General features: G+C 36.5%; 1 protein-coding gene and 1 non-coding gene across 5 annotated transcripts in view; both read left to right on the top strand.

Moving 5' to 3' along the window:
* Positions 1 to 19,254, top strand: part of COL21A1 (collagen type XXI alpha 1 chain) — a 174,416-nt gene that overhangs the window by 131,858 nt on the left and 23,304 nt on the right. For 2 of the 4 annotated variants that reach the window (XM_070244783.1, XM_070244781.1), the window contains exons 9-11: positions 2,459 to 2,512; positions 8,985 to 9,030; positions 9,360 to 9,382. In XM_070244783.1, coding sequence (XP_070100884.1) covers positions 2,459 to 2,512; positions 8,985 to 9,030; positions 9,360 to 9,382 — 123 coding nt within the window. The remainder of the gene's footprint in view (positions 1 to 2,458; positions 2,513 to 8,984; positions 9,031 to 9,359; positions 9,383 to 19,254) is intronic. The other 2 variants (XM_070244784.1, XM_070244782.1) reach the window with 1 other exon arrangement.
* LOC111769381 (U1 spliceosomal RNA) lies at positions 14,047 to 14,208 on the top strand. Its single transcript, XR_002802373.1, has one exon. It is a non-coding gene; the product is annotated as a U1 spliceosomal RNA (small nuclear RNA).

Here is a 19,254-nt window from a genome sequence, read left to right as displayed (position 1 = left end):
TGTAAGATATGTTTCCTGTCTTTAAAGAATGTACAAGTCAGGAGAACAACTCCTACATAAACAAGAAACCTGCGGAACAACCTGGCCATCATAAAACTCAGTGCCAGAGTAAAGCTGTCCAATGCCATTGTAGTTCACGCAGAGGGGGATGGGTAAGAGCCAAAAGGGTGTGAGATCTGGGCTAGAGCAGTGGTTCTCAAAGTGTGGTCCCAAGACCAGCACTATCTGCACCTCCTGGGAACTTGTTAGAAATGCAAATTCTTGGGATCAACCTCAGATCTATTGAATCAGAAACTCTGGGGTGGGGTCCACAATCTGCAGTGTAATAAACCCTCCAGATGATTCTCATTCAGGTACTGTAATCACTGCTGTGGATTACAAAGAATCGGTGATATTTTGTTCATGTAATTCTGTATCATTCTGACTATCTGTCCTAACCAAAAGTAGGAAAAATAAGAATAAACTAAATCTTCACATAATTGTGGGACTTCATTATTGATAAACCTTGCTGATGGTTCAATCATTTTTTTTAAAAAACCCTGCTAATTAGAATAAAAATAATAAGATTGAGTCAACGGTCAGAGAAGTAAAAAGAGAGTTTTTTTTTTTTTTACCAACTTAAGGAGTCATGTAATCCCAAATTAATTGTTTCTACTATGTATTTGCCCACTGCCCTCCCCACTTTACTTTATATACAGAAGATATGAATTACAGATTTGCTTAACGAGTCACATATGACACTACCTGGAGTGAGGAGGGAGTACCCTAATGACTTACAGCTGTGCCATGGTTCTCACATTATCAAAATTACCTTGAGACCTGGTAAGCATATTGCTGGGCTCCACCATCCAGAGATTCTGATTCAGTAGGTATGCAGCAGGGCCTGACATTTTCCATTTGGAAGAAGTTCCCAAGTGAAGCTGATCTGGCTGGTGTGGGGGCCACACTTGAGAACCACTGCCTCAAAGACTCCTGACTAGTGATGTGAGTGTTGAATTCAGGTATAGTTATTGCACTATTTCCCTGTTGTATTAGGACCTGACATATCCCTTTCCTCTAATTGGTCAGACTTTTTAAACTGTAGCTTTTGGGAATCTAACATACATCTTTGTTCCTCTTTGATATTTTCATAAGCTTTTCTGTAAAACCATGGGGTCAGCAGGACCTCCCCTAGCCCCAGTTTGGTTAATTTACAGGAAAACATTATTCCTTGCTCGTTCTATCCTCAACTGTCATCTGGTGTTTGTAAATAAAATTGGAACAGATGAAATATTTGGCTTTAGTTGGTATTTCACTGTGCTAATGAAATGCAAGAATTCATAAAAGGAGGAGAATCAATGTTTATATAATGTGATATGGTTGAATTTTTTTCTAAGTATTGACTATGTTTGCCAAGTTTTATTGGTTTTTCCCTCTGTGGTTCATTTTCTACAGTTTTGGGAAAATCATTAGAGTATGAGTCTATGGAAAACTGTGTTGGCATATGCTTCAGTGCATATATTCTGAGACTCCTTCCCCTTAAACCTATTTCAACTCAGATATTTGAGGTATTTACAAGAGAAATACTTTTGTTTTACTTTCTCTCTTGCTCTCACGTAGGAAGAAGTGTTTTCTCTGGTATGCAACAAGTGTGGCGTAATTTTTTGCAAAGAACTTTGCTTGAGGGTGTGTGTGTGTATTTCAAGAGGCTCTCCCCCACTACCCTTTATTTTTGTCTGTACAATTTAATAGCTGTATTGATCTGAGGATATTATACATTTTAGGATTAATTCTGCTAATATTTGTTAGTAAGTGTAGTGTCAGACACTTTTGTATACACTAGTAATTGATTCACTTGGGAAAAACTTTTAGGATGCTAAAAGGTGAATATAAAATAAGATGCTTAAATTTGAGCAAAGTAATTTAAAAATATGTGATTGAAAACTATTATAATTTTGACAGCTACCTAAAGATATACATTAGAGATGTTTATCTTAAATAGGTTAGATACTAAAGGGCCAAGTAATTTCAAGTAATAATCTATAAATATCTCCATTCTTAATGAAGGCTTTATTTTGGTTCTAAAATGCAACTCTTGGGAGGCAAGGTCAAATTAGGTCCAATAAGATGATCAATTTTAAAGTAAAAATAAATGTGAAAAGAATTGATATAAACCTTGGTCACATTTACTTTGAAGATAAGAATGATGTTCTATTCTCATAAGAGTGAGTATACAGTACCAGTTATTTTATAACTTAACTCAATTATCTGCTGTCGTGTATAGATTTGATGTTTATATAGCCGCTTTATGAATTTCAGAATAAGTTATTTGATGTCAGGAAAAGTTAATATCAATAACCTAGAAGTAATTTTTATTTTTCTGTTTGTGTCTAATGAGCTTTAATATGGAATGTTATATACTATTATTTTAGTAAGCATACCTGAAAATGGACTTCTCTTTCTTTTTTATCATTAAAAGGGAGAAGCAGGACCTCCCGGGGCACCAGGGCAGGATGGATCACGGGGAGAGCCTGTGAGTACCTTCTCCACTTGATTCTAAAGGATGAAGTTCTTTTCCATCAAGAAATCCTTTGACTGTTTAAATTCTCCTCCTAGATGCCCTGTTCTTGTTCAGTGCCTTCCAGATCTGGAAGTTGTTGAAGCTCTTTGTAGAGTGCCGTAAAATATTAAAATATTTAATCTTCTTTTGAAAACCAAGAAGAATTTTGCTAGCAGGAAATTTATGCGTGGTATGAATTGCAATCACAAGCACTCATGCCCACACAAACAAGTGGTTAACACAAATGACATGGTCTGTTGCTGAGCCTTTAGTCAATGTCACCTTGTCACTTGTTCATTGTTTGGTAGTATGCTTTCTAGGATCATGTGTTCAATAAAAATTAGAGTAAAGAAATATATGATTGCGAAAGTACTCAATCTGAATCCTGGATATATGTGTTTTTAGCAAGATGACTTGCTAAATGTGCCGGATGACTCAATTTCAGGGGAGCTTTAGAAATACAGTTTCCCCCACCTTTTATTCCTACAACTCATGGCCAACATTGGCCAACATTTAAATACCAGCAGATCTCATTTTATTCATCAGAGGTACCTATGTTCAGTGAGTTTGCAGGTTTTTTTGGGAGGGAATGAAATCAAGAATTAAATCATAGCCATGAAATATTGCAGTTTATCGCAAAGTGTTCAGAATCGAAATATTGGGCATAAGAAGGAGAGAGGACTCAATGAGGCTTCTCAAATGGGATGGAGGGGTTCAACTATTTTTAGAATCGCTAAGTCAAATAGTCATTAAATTCTCGTCTTGTATATTATGATGCACTGGGGAAAATTCTCTGCTTAACTACTGCTTCAAGGAGCTTATAGTCTAGTTTGAAAAGCAGCAAAAAATGATGCAAATAATTACCAACCTGAGACATTTTATAGTAAATGCCACATATGGATTTAACCTGGAGTCAGAATGCCAGGGTTTGAAGATAGTCTTTGCCACTTTCCAGCTGTGCCAGCTTAGATAATTCACGTCTCTGAAAACGTTAAGTGTACTTACTTATGATGCCTACTTCATAGGGTTGTTGCGAGGCTTACATAGGAAACTTGGAAAAATTTGTGAAAACATTGCACAAATGCGTGGGGTTATACTCAGTGCTAAAGAAGTAAAGGAAAGGAATCTTGTATCATGAGGTGATTGAGAAATTTTTCCCACGGGTTTGGGGCTAGATTTGGTCATGAAAGGATGACTGGGAATGAAAGGAAGATGAGAGAGAGAACTAATGCCAGTGAGGACACACAGGTGTGATGATCATGGGCATGCCCAAGAAATAATGAAATGATGTCAATGAGGTCCTGAGGCTGCAGTGACGGGTCCTTGTTGGATGGTAGGAAGTAAAGTGGGAAAGGTGCTTAGGATCATAATATGGAGATCCTTGACCATGAATTTGGGAAGTAAACTTTATTTACTTGCCGTTGAAGTTTTGTAAGAAAAAAGCAACATGATGAAAAGAAGTGCTTTAGAGGCAATTACAAGCTACTGGTATATGCAGAATGGATGGAAAGGAGAAGAGACCGGATTCAGCACACTAATTAGCTGGCTATTTTGACAGGCCAGGCATGGCTGAATAAGGCCTCAACCAGGATGTTAATTGGAATGAAGATAATTCATTAGGGATAGTGTGAGCTGAATATATGTGACCTATAATTTTTATTATTAAAGAAAAATTATAGGACTTAGTAACTGGTTATGAGACTAGGCGTGTTTATTTGTTCTTGTTTCAGAAAGAATGTCAAGTGTGTGTGTGTCCTCGTGCATGTGCATGCAAACGGGGACAGAGTTTGGGCAGGGGAAGACAGAGAGGTGGGAGAGAGAGCTGAAAGGGAAAAGAGGAGAGAAGGAAAAAAAGGAGGAGGGAAATGAGACAATGGACATGAGAGCCAGGTTTTAATTTGAGTTGATTGTGTTCTAAATGTTTGTAAGTCAATTATTGGAATTTGTGACTCATTTTTCCATAGAAACAATGTTATAAAGGGCACACTGACCAGCAGGTCTATGCAAACCATAAGGCAATGTGAGCAACATATGTTTACTTTGAAAATAATACTATTGTGATCCTGTTAATAAAACCAAAGAGAGAAAAGACGAAGTAGGGAATGAGGAACACTTGAGAGGCTGTGTTCTCTCCCAAGGCTGCCCGTTCCTTACTGCCAGCTGGAAGCTGACACTGATTTGAGTTTGCACCTGCCCTGCCCTGCCCCCTCCTACTTTTTGAAGACTTACCCCTGTCTAGAGCTTCTGCACTAGTGTAAATTGCTATTCCAGGCAGCATGGCCCTTCAGAGTTCAACCTTTTCTTTCTTTTTTCCCTTATTCCCAACATTCACTGCATTCCTAGAATATGTAAGGCATGGGGTTTAGTGAGGAGGGAAACACAGGGAGGTCCCATGGAGGTTTACACCCCATGGAGGTTTACAGCCTTGTTGGGGAGATAGACAGTAAAAGGATAAAGAAAAAAAAAAATTACCAAGTTCTAGAAAAAGACAAGCAAGGTGCTGAGGCAGGGAATAATGACCATGGGATAGTGGAGGTTATTTAGATGTAATCTCTCCTCCTAAACCAACCAGATAGGAAACTGGGCGTTACTGAGACACTTCAGCACCCCCCACACCCACCTTATAGAACCAGATCAAGGAAGGCAAGAAAGCATTGCTTGGCCCTTCTTTCTCACTCTTCTCTCTTTCCTGCTAAACGGTGGAGGGGAAGCCAGGTTTCCTATGCCAGGAGACCTACTGTGTTAGGAAAGCAGTGAATAGATTAAGCATCTAAGATTTGCCCCTGTTATCTAGGTATAATTCTTGTCTGTATTCTCTTCCAATTAAGAACATACGTTGTTACAAACGATTGTTATTTTGAAAATTAGTGAAAACTTGGTTGTTATAAATATCATCCTGTGAAGACTGATCTTTACCATTTGTGGAAAAGCTTTGAAAACAGGAAAAAAAGATGAAAGTTTATATATTTGGTGACACAAAGAAATGAAGACTTTTCCATTGCATGTGGATGCTGGTTTTAAGTATTTATAATGCATGATTTGGCCCCACTAAAAAGGACATGTTCACTTTATTTGTTCTATAATGTGGCAGCCAGGAAAATTAATGGAGCTTAAGTTGGAAGGACAGAAGCTCTTAGAAAAAATGCTTTAAAGCTAATTAAACACAGCTTATAGCAGCTGGATGATGACTCATCCGTGTAAGTAAATTGATAAATATGAGCACTAACTCCTGGCATTCAAATGGAGAACAAAGGCTGTATTTCATTGGGAAATGATTATACTGCTTTAAAGTAACAATTACATTTATAGGCTGATACTTTCAAATTTAAAGGTTAGTGTTGGTGAATTCTAAGAGTAATCCAGCCTTAAGGGTAATTTACTTTCAAATTGGCAAATTGTACCAAGTTAACTTCAATTCAGGTGACTGTAAACTCAGTTCTAACACTTTCTGGGTTTATTATAATTGGTTTCAACCATACGTCATTGTGTTTAAGGATTATAATTTTTAATCATTCATTCAACAAGCATTGACTGTTTGATTTGAATGTGAAGATTAATTTGTCATGGTCCTGCCCTCAAGGAGTCAGATGAGCCAATAGATGACAACACAGTATAAATGTTACGGAGGTAGGCGTGGGAAGGGGCTTGCAAAGTTGTAGCAGATGTGTATAATGCGAAATGAGTTTGGGGACATCATTGAAAGGGATGCATTCTTCTTTTTTTTAAATAATTGCATTATTGAGATATAATTCACATTCTACACAATTTACCTATTTAAAGTGTATAGGGATACATTCTCAAACAAGGTGCTCTCTTGGCTAAATTCTGGTAGATAAATAGGAGTTGGCTAGTTGTTTGGCCTGGCAAGGCAGGAACCTGCAGCATATTCCAAAACTTAGAAGTAAAAGAAATCATGATACTTTGAGAAAAGCTGACTTTAGTTCAGGCTGCGTAGGATACATGGAGGGGATGGGATAGAAATATGAGATGTGGTTGTGGAGTAAATAGAGGCCAAATCCAGAAAGACCCCATGTGTCTGTGCTATTTGGACTTGAATATGAGAATAATGGGAGCCCTTCAGAAGTTTTAAGTAGGGAAGTGAGTTGATCAGATTTAGAAACTTTTAGAAAGGTCACTCTGATAGCAGAATAGAGAATGGATAAAAGGTGAGCCGAGGTGGAGGACAGAGCCGGCAGAAGGCAAGCTGAACTCTGTCCCCTCCAGTTCCCACTAAGGCAAGAACATTCAGAGTTGGGAGGGGCAGAGTGGGACTGATTTGAAATGAACTAAAGGGGTACCAGCAGAGCTCAAGGATCAACTGGATGTGGGCAAGATGAAAAAGGATGACTCTCAAAGTCTCACTGCGTGGATGGAGGTACAGGAAGACCAAGCAATAAACAAGAAATAGATCAAGAAGAATCAATATCAGCTGGGGGAGGTGAGCCTAAGATATTTTAAGATGGGACGTATCTAGGTAATAGCAAAGGCTTTTAAATAGGAAGCTTGTGCTTTGGAATTAGAATAGACACGTAAAAAGGGAGACTAATACAGTTCCAATAAGAGATAGTGGAAAGGAAATTTTAGAAGAATTTCTGTGACTACTGGGTGTAGTAGGTTGAAAAATACCTCCCCCCAAGATATCAGATCCTAATACCCCAAACCTATAGACGCTATCTTATTTGAACAAAGGGTCTCTGCAGATGTGATTAAATTAAGGACCTTGGGGAAATTATCCTGGATTATCTGAAGGGAAGCTGATCCAATCAGATGAAAGCCCTTAAGAGCAGAACTGAATTTCTCAGAGGAGGCCATGAGAACATGGTGAGTGAAAAGATGAGTGATGCAGCCACTAGTCAAGGAATGCTGGCAGCTACCAGAAGTTGGAAGAGGCAAGGAATAGATTCTACCCTAGAGCCTCTAGTGGGGAGTGCAGCCCTGTCAAAACCATAACTTCAGACTTCTGGCCTCCAAAACTGTCGAGAATAAACTGCTGCTGCTTTAAGCTGCCACATTTGTAGTAATTTTTTTACAGCAGCCATAGGAAACTAGTACAGCGTGGGCTTTTCATCTAGCGTACTCCTTAACAATCATTTACACAATGAACCTATGTAAAAAGTCATGTGAGTACATACTGACACATATCAAACTCTTGGTAGCACATCTGGACTTAAGCAAATAGACAGGTTTAAATGACAATTTGGTTAAAAGCAAGGCTTTTCAGTCAATAGTATTTTCTGATTCATCAATTTTGTTAAACTCTCACGTGTTTTTAAGTGCTTTGTCCACTTCTCATTTTTCTATATTTTTGCTTTTTTCTAGTAACTTTTAGCCCATGTGTCTTCTCCGTACTATTCATCATATTGCCAAGTTGGGACAACATAAATGTCTAATAGTTAATGTATTATGTATATAAACTATAGTTTTAAAATATAATACCATATGAATATATATGCATAAGAAAGGATCTTCGTGGTAAACCTGTGGTTTAACCATGTTTTGGTTACTTTGCTTATTTTTTCCCCCAGGTTGGTTTTTGATGTCTGTTGTGTTCTATTTTTGCTTGTCTGTATTTTATTTTCTCCTGTGAGCATGTTTTTGTAATACGCTATAGCAAAATTAAGCCTGGCTTCTGAGTGTTTGGCAGTGTTTCTTTCTTTTTAAAAGATGTTAATCTTGTCAGACTGAATTTTCATTTTTGTGCCAAGGAATGAAGAACAGATTGCTTCAAGGAATCCTCAATTGTTGGAAATGTATTTTCCTAACTTCTCACAAAATCCCTCTGATTTTATCTTGGGTAGTTAGGTGGGTGGGGGTGTAGGGGGACAGAGCAGTAGCAGGGCAGCAGCTCACCAAATTTACTGGTAGTTGAAAAATGATGACTGGACACATTCATGTTCGACCAAATCAGCTTTTAGACCAAATTATCGTGTTGACCAGCTACTTTGCTTTGGCCAATCTTGCTGACCAAATCACCTGCACTGTCTTTGTGTCCCCTGCTTCTTTGTCATAGCTGTTCTTGTGCTCAACCCGGATGCCATCTTGGATTTAGTGTAACATTTTCCCCAGGCAGTTTGAGCCATTCGCTTGCTGGTTCTCTGCGCACCAGCCAGCCCCATTGCACACAGGGAGCCTAGGGCTCATGGTGAAGATTTGTAGGCAGGACTGGGTTCCACTCTTTGAGCCGAGATCCCTGGAGCTCCATGAGGATGAGATAAAGGATGCCACATTTTCTGGATCCACAGAGGTGAGCACCTATTTCATAGTTAAAGATGTCTTAAGTCTTTTTCTCTTGAAGCTTTTGCAGTATCATTTTTCCAGGAATGAAGACATGGGGATCACTGTACTTGTCTGAGGACATTGGCTCATAGAGGCTTTTGTTATTTCCTTTCCTCATGCCTTTCGAATTCTTGCTAAACCACATGTTATGCTTGTCTTGATGGTGTAGTGTTCACCACTGAGCCGGCCCAAGTCATCATTTACTCAAGAGACAAGTAGGTCTTTTGTTTAATCACCTTTTCTGTGGTGTGATTATTTGACATGTAATTTTTATGCACAGAGGCCAAAGACAGGCATAAAATTCTTGGGGAAAGTTAATGTACTGCTCAGGTGGTTTCCTGTGTGGAATAATCCACTTTATTATACCAGTAATGTGGAGGCGTCTTGTTTGCCCACTTGACTGCGTTTTTTATTTAGACTGAGAAGAAAGGTAAGGGGAAAAATCCCCACAAGTTCCATTGTTCTTCTTTGATTAGCAATTGTGTGGGAAGCTTTGTAAAGTCTTCTATACAGATGTGTAACACTTTTTTCCACACTCTTTCAGGTACCGGGAGTGGCACATCCTTGGTATGTGTTGAGTGATACAACCTTAACCTGATATCTGCTGTTAAGAATTTCGCACGGCACTTTTAGCATGAAGGCCACCCGTGTTGCACAATTTAGAAAATTTTGAAAATTCAGCTTTATTTATTATTGTAATAATCTTCTGCTAGTTCCAAGGTTATGTTTAAAACCTGATTGAGAATAACTCGTAGAATGCATTTTGAAGTAGGTTTTCTCTAAATAATGTAAATGTCAGATTTATATATAGGAAGGATTCAGATTGTAAGCAATATCTACAACTTTTTGGTTTCCCAAAATATAGCATTTGGCATTGTAATGACTGTAAAAGTATTATATATATTTTTTAACCTTACAAAGCAAATGTTGGCCCATAATCTGTACAAGGTAATTAATAAAGTCCCACCTGGTTTAATCATGGATCTGTTTGATTCTTTCCTATTATCAGTGATTTCATTGGCGTAGTAAAACCAGACCACCATCAAATAACTTTATAAAGCAACATTGTGGATCTTAAATTTAGTAGCTCTCTGTACTGATGATTGTTGTCATTGTTGTTGTTTTGAAGAAATCTTTTAAAATACGGTCATTGTAAGATTGATAAGCATTAGCATATATTTATTTGAATTTTCTTCTTCTTTATTCATATCTTTATAATTTGAAAGAGGCTTTGTTGAGCCCTAAAATGACAAGAGGAATAAATGCAATTGAATGTATGAAATGATGCATGATTAATTCTCAGAATGGGCAACAAGTCCTCTGAGTAAGTAGAATCTCATAGTTACTTTGACGGGTCAGTATTCTCACTGGTATGGGGATTGACTGCATCCTTCTCTGTTTTGAAGAGAATGGGTGAGAGGAAACTGACGTCACCATCTATACAAGACATTGAGTCTAGATTTCAAGGCTTTTGAGACTTCAACTTTAAAATTGTATTCTTTAGTAATTGGGGGTCAGGGGTGGTTTTGCATACTTTTCCTTAAAAACCTTTGCAATCTAAGAGGTACTCAAATGAGATTCTTGAATTAGTCCAAATATATCCTTCAGTTTCAAAGCTTGAATAATACAGAATTAACAAAAGTGTTGTTCCAGACAAGACATATTTCCTTTAATACAGAGTTCGTGATCCATATATACTGCCATTTTAGCAGATGAAATGAGCAAGTTTTACATTCATTCTACTTTCAATGAGCATGGAAACAATGACTTTTTTTTTAATGTGATCTGGAGTGCACACTTTGGTAACTAGATCATTTCATTCTAAACATCTCTTTCTTGTTTTTTATGTTTTAAGAAATATTTTGGAAGTGCTTTCAAGTATGGTCACCACATTGAACACTAGGCAAATGTTTGATACCTCTGAGAATTAACGCCAGAAAATCATTTATGTTCTGGGTGTGTTTAAGGGATCTTAAAACCCAGATGGGGAAAGGGCCGGCCTGGTGGTATAGTGGTTAAGTTCAAGTGTTCCACTCTGGTGGCCCAAGGTTTACAGGTTTGGATCCTGGCTGCAGACCTAGTACCACTCGTCAGGCCACGCTGTGGTGGCATCCCGTGTAAAATAGAGGACGGTTGGCACAGATGTTAGCTCAGTGACAATTTTCCTCAAGCAAAAAGAGGAACACTGGAAACAGATGTTAGTTCAGGGCTTTTCTTCCTCACAGAAAAAAAAAAAAAGCACAAGTGGGGAAATTCTGAGAAAGAGCACTTGAAAATATTTGTTTATATCAATATACTTTTTTATTTTTGATAATCAGGTAAGCACCTGATAATTGCCAATAGTCTATGTACTTAAATGGTTTATAAAAGTGATTTTTGTGATCTTAAATACTGAAGTGTTCCATTGTTTGAAATAGATATGCCTAGGGAAGTCATAGTTAGCTGCTTGTGCTCTGTTTTAATTTTATTTCTTTAAAAGATTGTGGCTTTGAAATGCTTTTGGCATAGAGACACTTTGGGAGTTGTAGGAAAAAAAACAAGGTATGTTTTAACAAAAGATTAGATTAATCATGAGTAGACTACTATTTATGAATACATTACAGAAATCATGGCTACTGGAATGGTTCACAATGAATTTAATCCTGTGGAAGTAACCAACACAGGATATTAGAATACAAATTTCATTTAATAATTGTATTAAAACATAGGGACTAGGATTTTTCAATGAAAATCTCTTTCTTCCAAATGAATGAAATATAAAGAATAATTTAATAAACTAATAGTGAGATTAAATCAGAGCAAAAAGAGTCTTATGTTGATTTATTCTAAAAACTATGAATAATCTCTTTTTTGTGATAGAATTTTCTTCCTTTCTGCTGTCTACATAAAAAAAGAAGTCACTTAGTTGATGGATTTAGGTGAAATATGCAAACCTTCTGAACAATATTTAAAAAATGGAACGCCTAATTACACAAAATGAAAACCCTCCATTGGAGAGTTTTAGAATTGCTACAGAGTCTGATTGAGATGCAAAGTGAGATGCTGATGTTTGCTGGGCAAACATTGTACCACGTGGTTTTAGATGGAACATTTATCTTCCAGTTGGGAAAATAGGAAATTCACTCAAGAAACATACTCTACAAAGGTGTATATGAAAATCTTGTGGTGGGTTAAGACTTTTAAAATTCATTAACGACAAGTGAGGTTAATCAAAAAAGGCAGAGTATTAAGAATTTTGATCAAGGGTTAAAGATTGGTGGGAAAATAATCTCTATATAGTGGTTTTTAAGCAGAGAGGCATAAAATGGATTATATGAAAATGTAATTGGTAGATAATAATAAATCAAATTAGAAAGTTCCTGATGACTCTCCCTACCTTAACACCCAGAATACAGATAATTTTTAAGATAGTTTTCTTTTTTTTTTCATATAGAGCACTGTTTCTCCAGCTGTGATCCACAAAGTACCTCAATCAATCAGCAGAGATGCCTGTTAAAATTCGGTTTCCCGGGCCTTTCCCAGTCCTAAGGAATCACAATCAGAGACTGAAGCCCGGGAAACTGTATTTTTGATGGCTGCTCCATGTGAGTCTGATGCAAAGTTTGATAACTAGTGATATAGAGGCTACGAGACAAGTTGATCAAAAGTATAAAAGTAATAGAAAGACAGAAGTTCCCTACTCGAGAACAATTAATCTTAGTGACATTGGTAAAGGAAGAGAGAATTATAACATCTTATTATCTTTTAGGCCATATGTGCTTTAATATCTTCCTCTGGATAAATAACCTTTAATGTTTCCATGAATGAAAATATGAAATTATATTTCCAAATGGATTCAGTTCTCTTAGTGTATTTAAAATTCTTTATTAATTTTTGACAAAAGCTGAGAAACAAATCTATCTTGTGAAACAAAGATGTGTCTGTATGCAATTGAACAAAACTAAACTTATTTATATGAAGATAGACAAATCCTCAAGAAGACAGAAACTCAGTCATTTAAGTTTGTTTTAGTATTTCTTAAGTTTTACATGAAATTTTAAGGTTATTAAATTTCTTAGAAATTTACTTTAAAGATGTATATAGTATTTAAAAATAAAACAATCTTTAGATCTGATGCATTACCATTTTTATTTTAGAAAAGTTAACGTCTATTACTGTGGGAAAATGGAGAAATGCTCCCTGGTAAGGCCAATCTTGTCAAATGCCAAATTTCTAGCTCTTTTATCAAAGAAATTGCTTCTTTTTTTTTTTTTTTTTAAAGATTTTATTTTTTCCTTTTTCTCCCCAAAGCCCCCCGGTACATAGTTGTGTATTCTTCATTGTGGGTTCTTCTAGTTGTGGCATGTGGGACGCTGCCTCAGCGTGGTCTGATGAGCAGTGCCATGTCCGCGCCCAGGATTCGAACTAACGAAACACTGGGCCGCCTGCAGTGGAGCGCGCGAACTTAACCACTCGGCCACGGGGCCAGCCCCAGAAATTGCTTCTTAAACACACTGTTGTCCTTCCTAAGAAATATTGATGCCTTTGTCTAACAGTGTATCCTTAGCAACGTGTGGAAAATTATCTGTGAGAATAACCAACCAAGGCAGGAAAACCAAGCATATGTGCCACTCTGCGGGCACAGCAGCAGGTCACCCTAAGATCCTTCCAGCATTGATCTATGAGTTGGCTGTGTACTCTTTCTTGCTGTTTCAGGGTTTTTTTCCCCCAACCAAATGGTAGCCAGGATCATTAATATCTTTATCTTTTTATTTTGAAAAACCAATGTTTAACGATAGTTCCTTAGAGTTGAGGAAAAAAAATCTTAGATTTTTTTTTATGAGAATTTTTTAGAATATAAAAAGTTTAGAATATAAAAAGTTCAAGGGCTAAATTTTCATTTATTTGTTGCACTTTTTAATTCTACTTTATTATTTATTTATACCTACTATTTTTATTCATTATTTACATTATTTATTATACATTTTTATTTAACTTCTTTCAATAGGCAAAAAATATAGACGTTGTATTGGAATTTTGGAAATTTGCCTTCATTTACCCAAATCCCATCCCCTGAGATAATAACTGTTATTCACTCAATGAAATTCTTTCCAAGCTTTTTCTTTGCATTTACAAATACATAAACAAAATACATACACATTTTAAAGATAAAAATCATGTCCATTGAAACTTTATTTAACTTCACAATCTTATGGATGTTTTACTGTATCTGGTTGTAAGAGAGAATATGCATACTAAACTGGCAGGGGAGATACCATGATCACGGAGGGGCTTTTCCCAGAGGAAGGCGTATCCGTTGCCCTCTGGATGTGCTAACTCCTGCAATTTTCCCAAACGTGGGAAACTTGACTGCATAATTTGTGGTACTGGGGGACTGCATTCACACTCTCCACTAGCAAAAAAAATATATATATATATATATAAAATCTATCTCATTTCATCTTATTTATACCATGAATGTATTTTATCTAACCTCTCCTATTGACGTTACACATATTCCTACATACTTGTGCAATATTTTTGGGGAAGGATGTTTTCCTGTAGGTGGAAATTACTACTTCAAAAATAATAGCCCATGCTTTATTCCTGATTTTCAGCAGAAATGTCTAGTGTTTCACCAAGTATGATGTTTAAAATTGGTTTCCGATGGATTCAGATTTAGGTTTACAGAGTTCTTCTCCTAGATTAGTAAGAGGTTTTAATAAATAATGCATGATAAATTTTACAGAATGCATTGTTAATATCTTTTGAGATGATTTTCTGTTGTTCCTCCTCTAAACGATTAATATAGTAACTTACATGAACATAACATAAGGATATATTTCTCGATGTTGGGTGTTCATTGCATCCTGAAACCAGTGCTGTTTAACCATGCTCTACTTTTGTTCTAATGCACTGCTATTTTTGGTTTACTAATCATTATAGTAAAGCCATTTGCATTTGTATAAACCAATTAGATGAGCTTGTAGATTTCTTCTTTTAGATATTATTCTTGACTAGTTTTATTGTTAGGATCACGATGGCCTCATAATTCGAATTTCGATGATCTCCATCTTTTTTAATGCCCTGGAGAAGTTTAAATAACATAGAAACTATCTGGTCCTTGGATATGAGATAACATTTCTGTGGTAGGAAAAATAATGACTTCTCTCCTCTCCCCCAAAAGAGATCTACATCCAATGTCCAGAACCTGTGACTATGTTCCTTTCCACGGTAAAGAGACTTTGCAGATGTGATTAAGGTTGATGACTTTGAGACGGGAATGTTATCCTGGGTTATCTGGGTGACCCAAATGAATCACAGGTAATTAAGAGCAGAAGAAGATGGATGAAGAGTGGGTCAAAAAGATTTGACTCAAGAAGGACTTGACCGGCCTTTGCTCATGTTGAAGATGGAGGAAGGGAGCCATGGGCCAAGGAATGTAGTGGCCCCTAGAAGCTGGGAATGGCCCTCAGCTTACAGCAGCAAGAAAACAGAGACTTTGGTCCTGGAACTGCAAAGAATTCAATTTTTCCAGTAACCTGAATAAGCAGGAAATGGATTCTTCTCTAGAGACTCCAGAAAGGATTGTCGCTTGCCAATTCCTTGAATTAAGCCCACTGAGACCCATGCTGGACTTCTGACCTACAGAACTATAGGATAATAAATTTGAGTTATTTTTTTTTTTATTTTTTATTTTTTATTAAAGATTTTATTTTTTCCTTTTTCACCCCAAAGCCCCTCTGGTACATAGTTGTATATTCTTCGTTGTGGATCCTTCTAGTTGTGGCATGTGGGATGCTGCCTCAGCGTGGTTTGATGAGCAGTGCCATGTCCGCGCCCAGGATTCGAACCAATGAAACACTGGGCCGCCTGCAGCGGAGAGCGCAAACTTAATCACTCGGCCACGGGGCCAGCCCCCAAATTTGAGTTATTTTAAGCCTCTATGTGCATGGTAATTTGTCATGGGTCAATAGGAAACTAATGTAATTTCCTTTGTATCTTTTCCTTTAGTGAATGCTTATTAATCTATCATCTTACTCTTTAAGAAGAAAAATGAGTCTATACATTATATAAACATAACAAAATTCACAATGAGCTGAGTTACACCATAAATAGTACAGTGACTTAGATGTATATACATAATATTTTAGAAATACGAGGTTATAAATAAAGAAGACGTAGAAGATAACAGATTTGATATAATTTTCAAATATTTGGTTATTTACTTTTTACCATATAAATTAGCTAAGATTAAAAATACATTCATTTGTTTTCTTCATCAAACTAGCTTCACCTTTGATTTGGTGTTTTAAAATATTTTCCTTTGGTGACTTCTATCGTATATGAAATTTTTAAAAAAACTAATGCAATTTTCAGATTTTTCTGGAAAATGATGGGTAACTTCTACTCAGCAACTCAGAAGGGTCTTTGAAAAGTCCACTTTCAGTTTTCTCCTTAATGAGAAATTCACCACAATTTGTTTTGAGCTGGACAGTGACATTCCATGTACCCAAAAAGTATGGTCTGCACTTTTTAGGTTTTCAGAGGATTAGAGCTCATTTTAGAACAACTCTGGTATTATTTTGGAACTTTCTTTCAAATGGAATGGTTTCAGTTTTACATATGTCTGTATGTATATGTTCCTTTAAACTCATTAATGTATTGCACATGCATGACCTCATTTTACTTGCTGATATAAAGGGGCAGGTTATTTTTCTGGATGTTTGGATTCAGGGCGATGACATGACTTTCCCGTGATGTGGTGGGGCAGAGACCGTACCCCAGTCTCTCTCAGTCCTGTCCTCCTCTTCCTCTTTGGGTTTACAGGTATCTTTTTTAATTTGCTCAACATTTGCCTTTTTTCTCTTGTCCTGAAAATGACACTTTTACAACAGTAGAAGTGTTTAGAATATCTTCTTGGCTTTAAAAAAATGTAAAATGCCTTTAGGTGTGGAAAAGAAATGCCAGTAACATGAAGCAATTTTGCAAAGGGCTCCCAGATAGTTTTCTCCTGTGATAGCCCTGGTCTCTTCTTGTAGCTTATTATGTCAAACTGGTGACATTTTCTGTTGTATATAAACATGAGTAGCCCAAAAATACTTACCAAAGCATTTTCTATTGAAATGATTTATCTCTGGGTAATTTGGGTCCAGCCCCATGTGGGTCCTGGTCTGTAGGCTAGGGAGAAAAATTCATCCAATGTTCCTTAGATTACGTGTTTTTTTCCCCTTAAAGATTAAAGGGGGTAGTAAAACTGTATTAAAGTCTTAAAAGGAGTAGTAAAACGTAATTTCCTTATTAGGGGTTTATTGCAAGTACTTGTATATTGGTTTTTTGGAGGTCTGGCAGCTATGATTGTGAGTGACTTTTCTTCAGAGTTATCTTACCACAGACTAATCTTTTGTACATCTTTCATAACGATCTGTCCATCAGGGTGGAATTTAAAAAGGATTGAAAAACATCGTGGGGTTCAACTTTAAATGTATTTGGAGCTTTCGGTCATATTTTTATAAAAACGTAGTGATGAAATTTATTTAAAATGTTGAAAAAGGAGAGGTCACTGTAGTATTTTTCTATATCAAAATCAGCCAACACAAAAAGGTCAAGGACGGAGGGGCAATGCCGACTTGTTGGCGCCCCCTAGTGGGAAGCCTTAGAGTGTCAGCGTCATCTTGGATATAGTGGAAACTGGAAATGCGTAGAGAAAGGCAAGGTGGAACGACCAAAAAAAAAAAAAGACATCCTCAAAACAGAGAAAGAAGCCAAATTTTGAGACACGGGAGAGAATTGGCTTCATCTATTTCACAACTTTCAAAGATCAGGGAAAAGCTGTGAAAAGACAGTCGTGAAAATTTGTTCATTATAGCACCAGCACTGAGGTAAGCACCTGTGAGAGTTGATTGATACAAGGTACCAACTCACTGAGGTAGGTTCTATTATTTTCCCGTGCATGAGATTTGGATGCTGATATTCCGCAGTTTAAATAACTGGCCTGGAGTCGATTAGCCCCTAGGTAATGGGCTGGCTGACTCCAGCATCTAAACTTTGAACTCTGTCACTCTACTTCTGCTAGGCTCTTTATTAATAATTACTGTAATCTTTGTAGCTAATAAGAACGATACTTTCAACATACATGCTTTTCCTTCATTGAATCTTTAGGAATGAAAAAATCACTTCTTGACACAATAGAAGAAAACAATGTGCTTCTAATGTTTTGATAACTGTATGATATTAAGTATCTCTACCACTATGTAGAAAGCTTGAAAACTTTGACTTAAAAATACCGTTAATGAATTAGATCTATTTTTAGTACATTGAAAATATTGCATTACTCAAAAGCAGATTTGATCCAAGATGCCCTAATTTCAGGGGTAAGGTATGTGCGTTCATTGCATGTGGGAAAGTGTAACATGATATTTTGTGTTTTCTAAGTAATGAATCATGGACACATTTCCTTCATTATAAAGTGGTCTCTAGGAAATAGGGACCAAACCCTTTATTTTCAATTATGTATTTCTATTCTGAACGACTTTTTTGTTACACAGCAATGGTTTAATGGTTACAGAGAAGCTTCTAGAACATTTTTTATGTCAACATTCTTTCACCACAACATTATGCAGGATTTTCCAATTGACTTTCTGCTCTTCCTCAAACCCGAACTGAAATTGCAGAAGTGGAGATGTCCATTTACTCTTACCAAATAAAATACTTGTTTCTGTCTTTACTTATACATTTTCATAGTTGCCTGAACCCAAACCACAGGCTGAAAGTGAAGTATAAAATAGTTCGCTTGGAAAAATACTGCTTATGAAGTAATTGTTACTAAATACTTTTGGATCAACAAACTGGTAACTTTCAAATGGTTTTGAATACTATTTCTGCTAATGTAAAACTGGTAAAGTTCAGTCAATTTCAATAACCATATTGGGAGCCCGGGAAAATATTATCTAGGAGAATTTTATTAACTATTATAGCTCTGAGTGATTTCAGTTCTTCTGGTTAAACTCTCTCTTAACAGTCTTTTATTCCATGGGTGCTCATGGTGTTATATCAGTTTTGCCAAGAATTGCTTTTATAAATAAGTTTTACGTTTTGTTTTTAAATATTATATAGTTTTATATTTTTTTGCTTGATAGTTATAAAGTAAGTATTTAATAATTCTTGGTATAATTGGACATAGAAGATATTATGACTTTTCGTATCTATGAAATGTATTTTAGTTTTTAGTAACTTAAGAGGACAGACAATAGGAAAAGGAAACTTTTTCCCTCTAACCTGGAATCCCCCCAGAATTCTCTCAATATCTGATAGGTTGAAAAAAATGTAAGATTTGTGACTATGTCTTAATATAGACCAAGCTCAATATTACAGTTACTCAGATAAAACGGTGGCAAATCAGATCCAGGTTGTGAACTGTGGGGACTCTGATGGACCCCTGGGAGGTGGAGGCCAGGGTG

The sequence above is a fragment of the Equus caballus genome, chromosome 20 (assembly GCF_041296265.1).
Source record: "Equus caballus isolate H_3958 breed thoroughbred chromosome 20, TB-T2T, whole genome shotgun sequence".
NCBI classification, from domain to species: domain Eukaryota; kingdom Metazoa; phylum Chordata; class Mammalia; order Perissodactyla; family Equidae; genus Equus; species Equus caballus.
The sequence above is the reverse complement of the archived record's forward strand: the minus strand, read 5'-3'. Positions and strand labels throughout refer to the sequence as shown.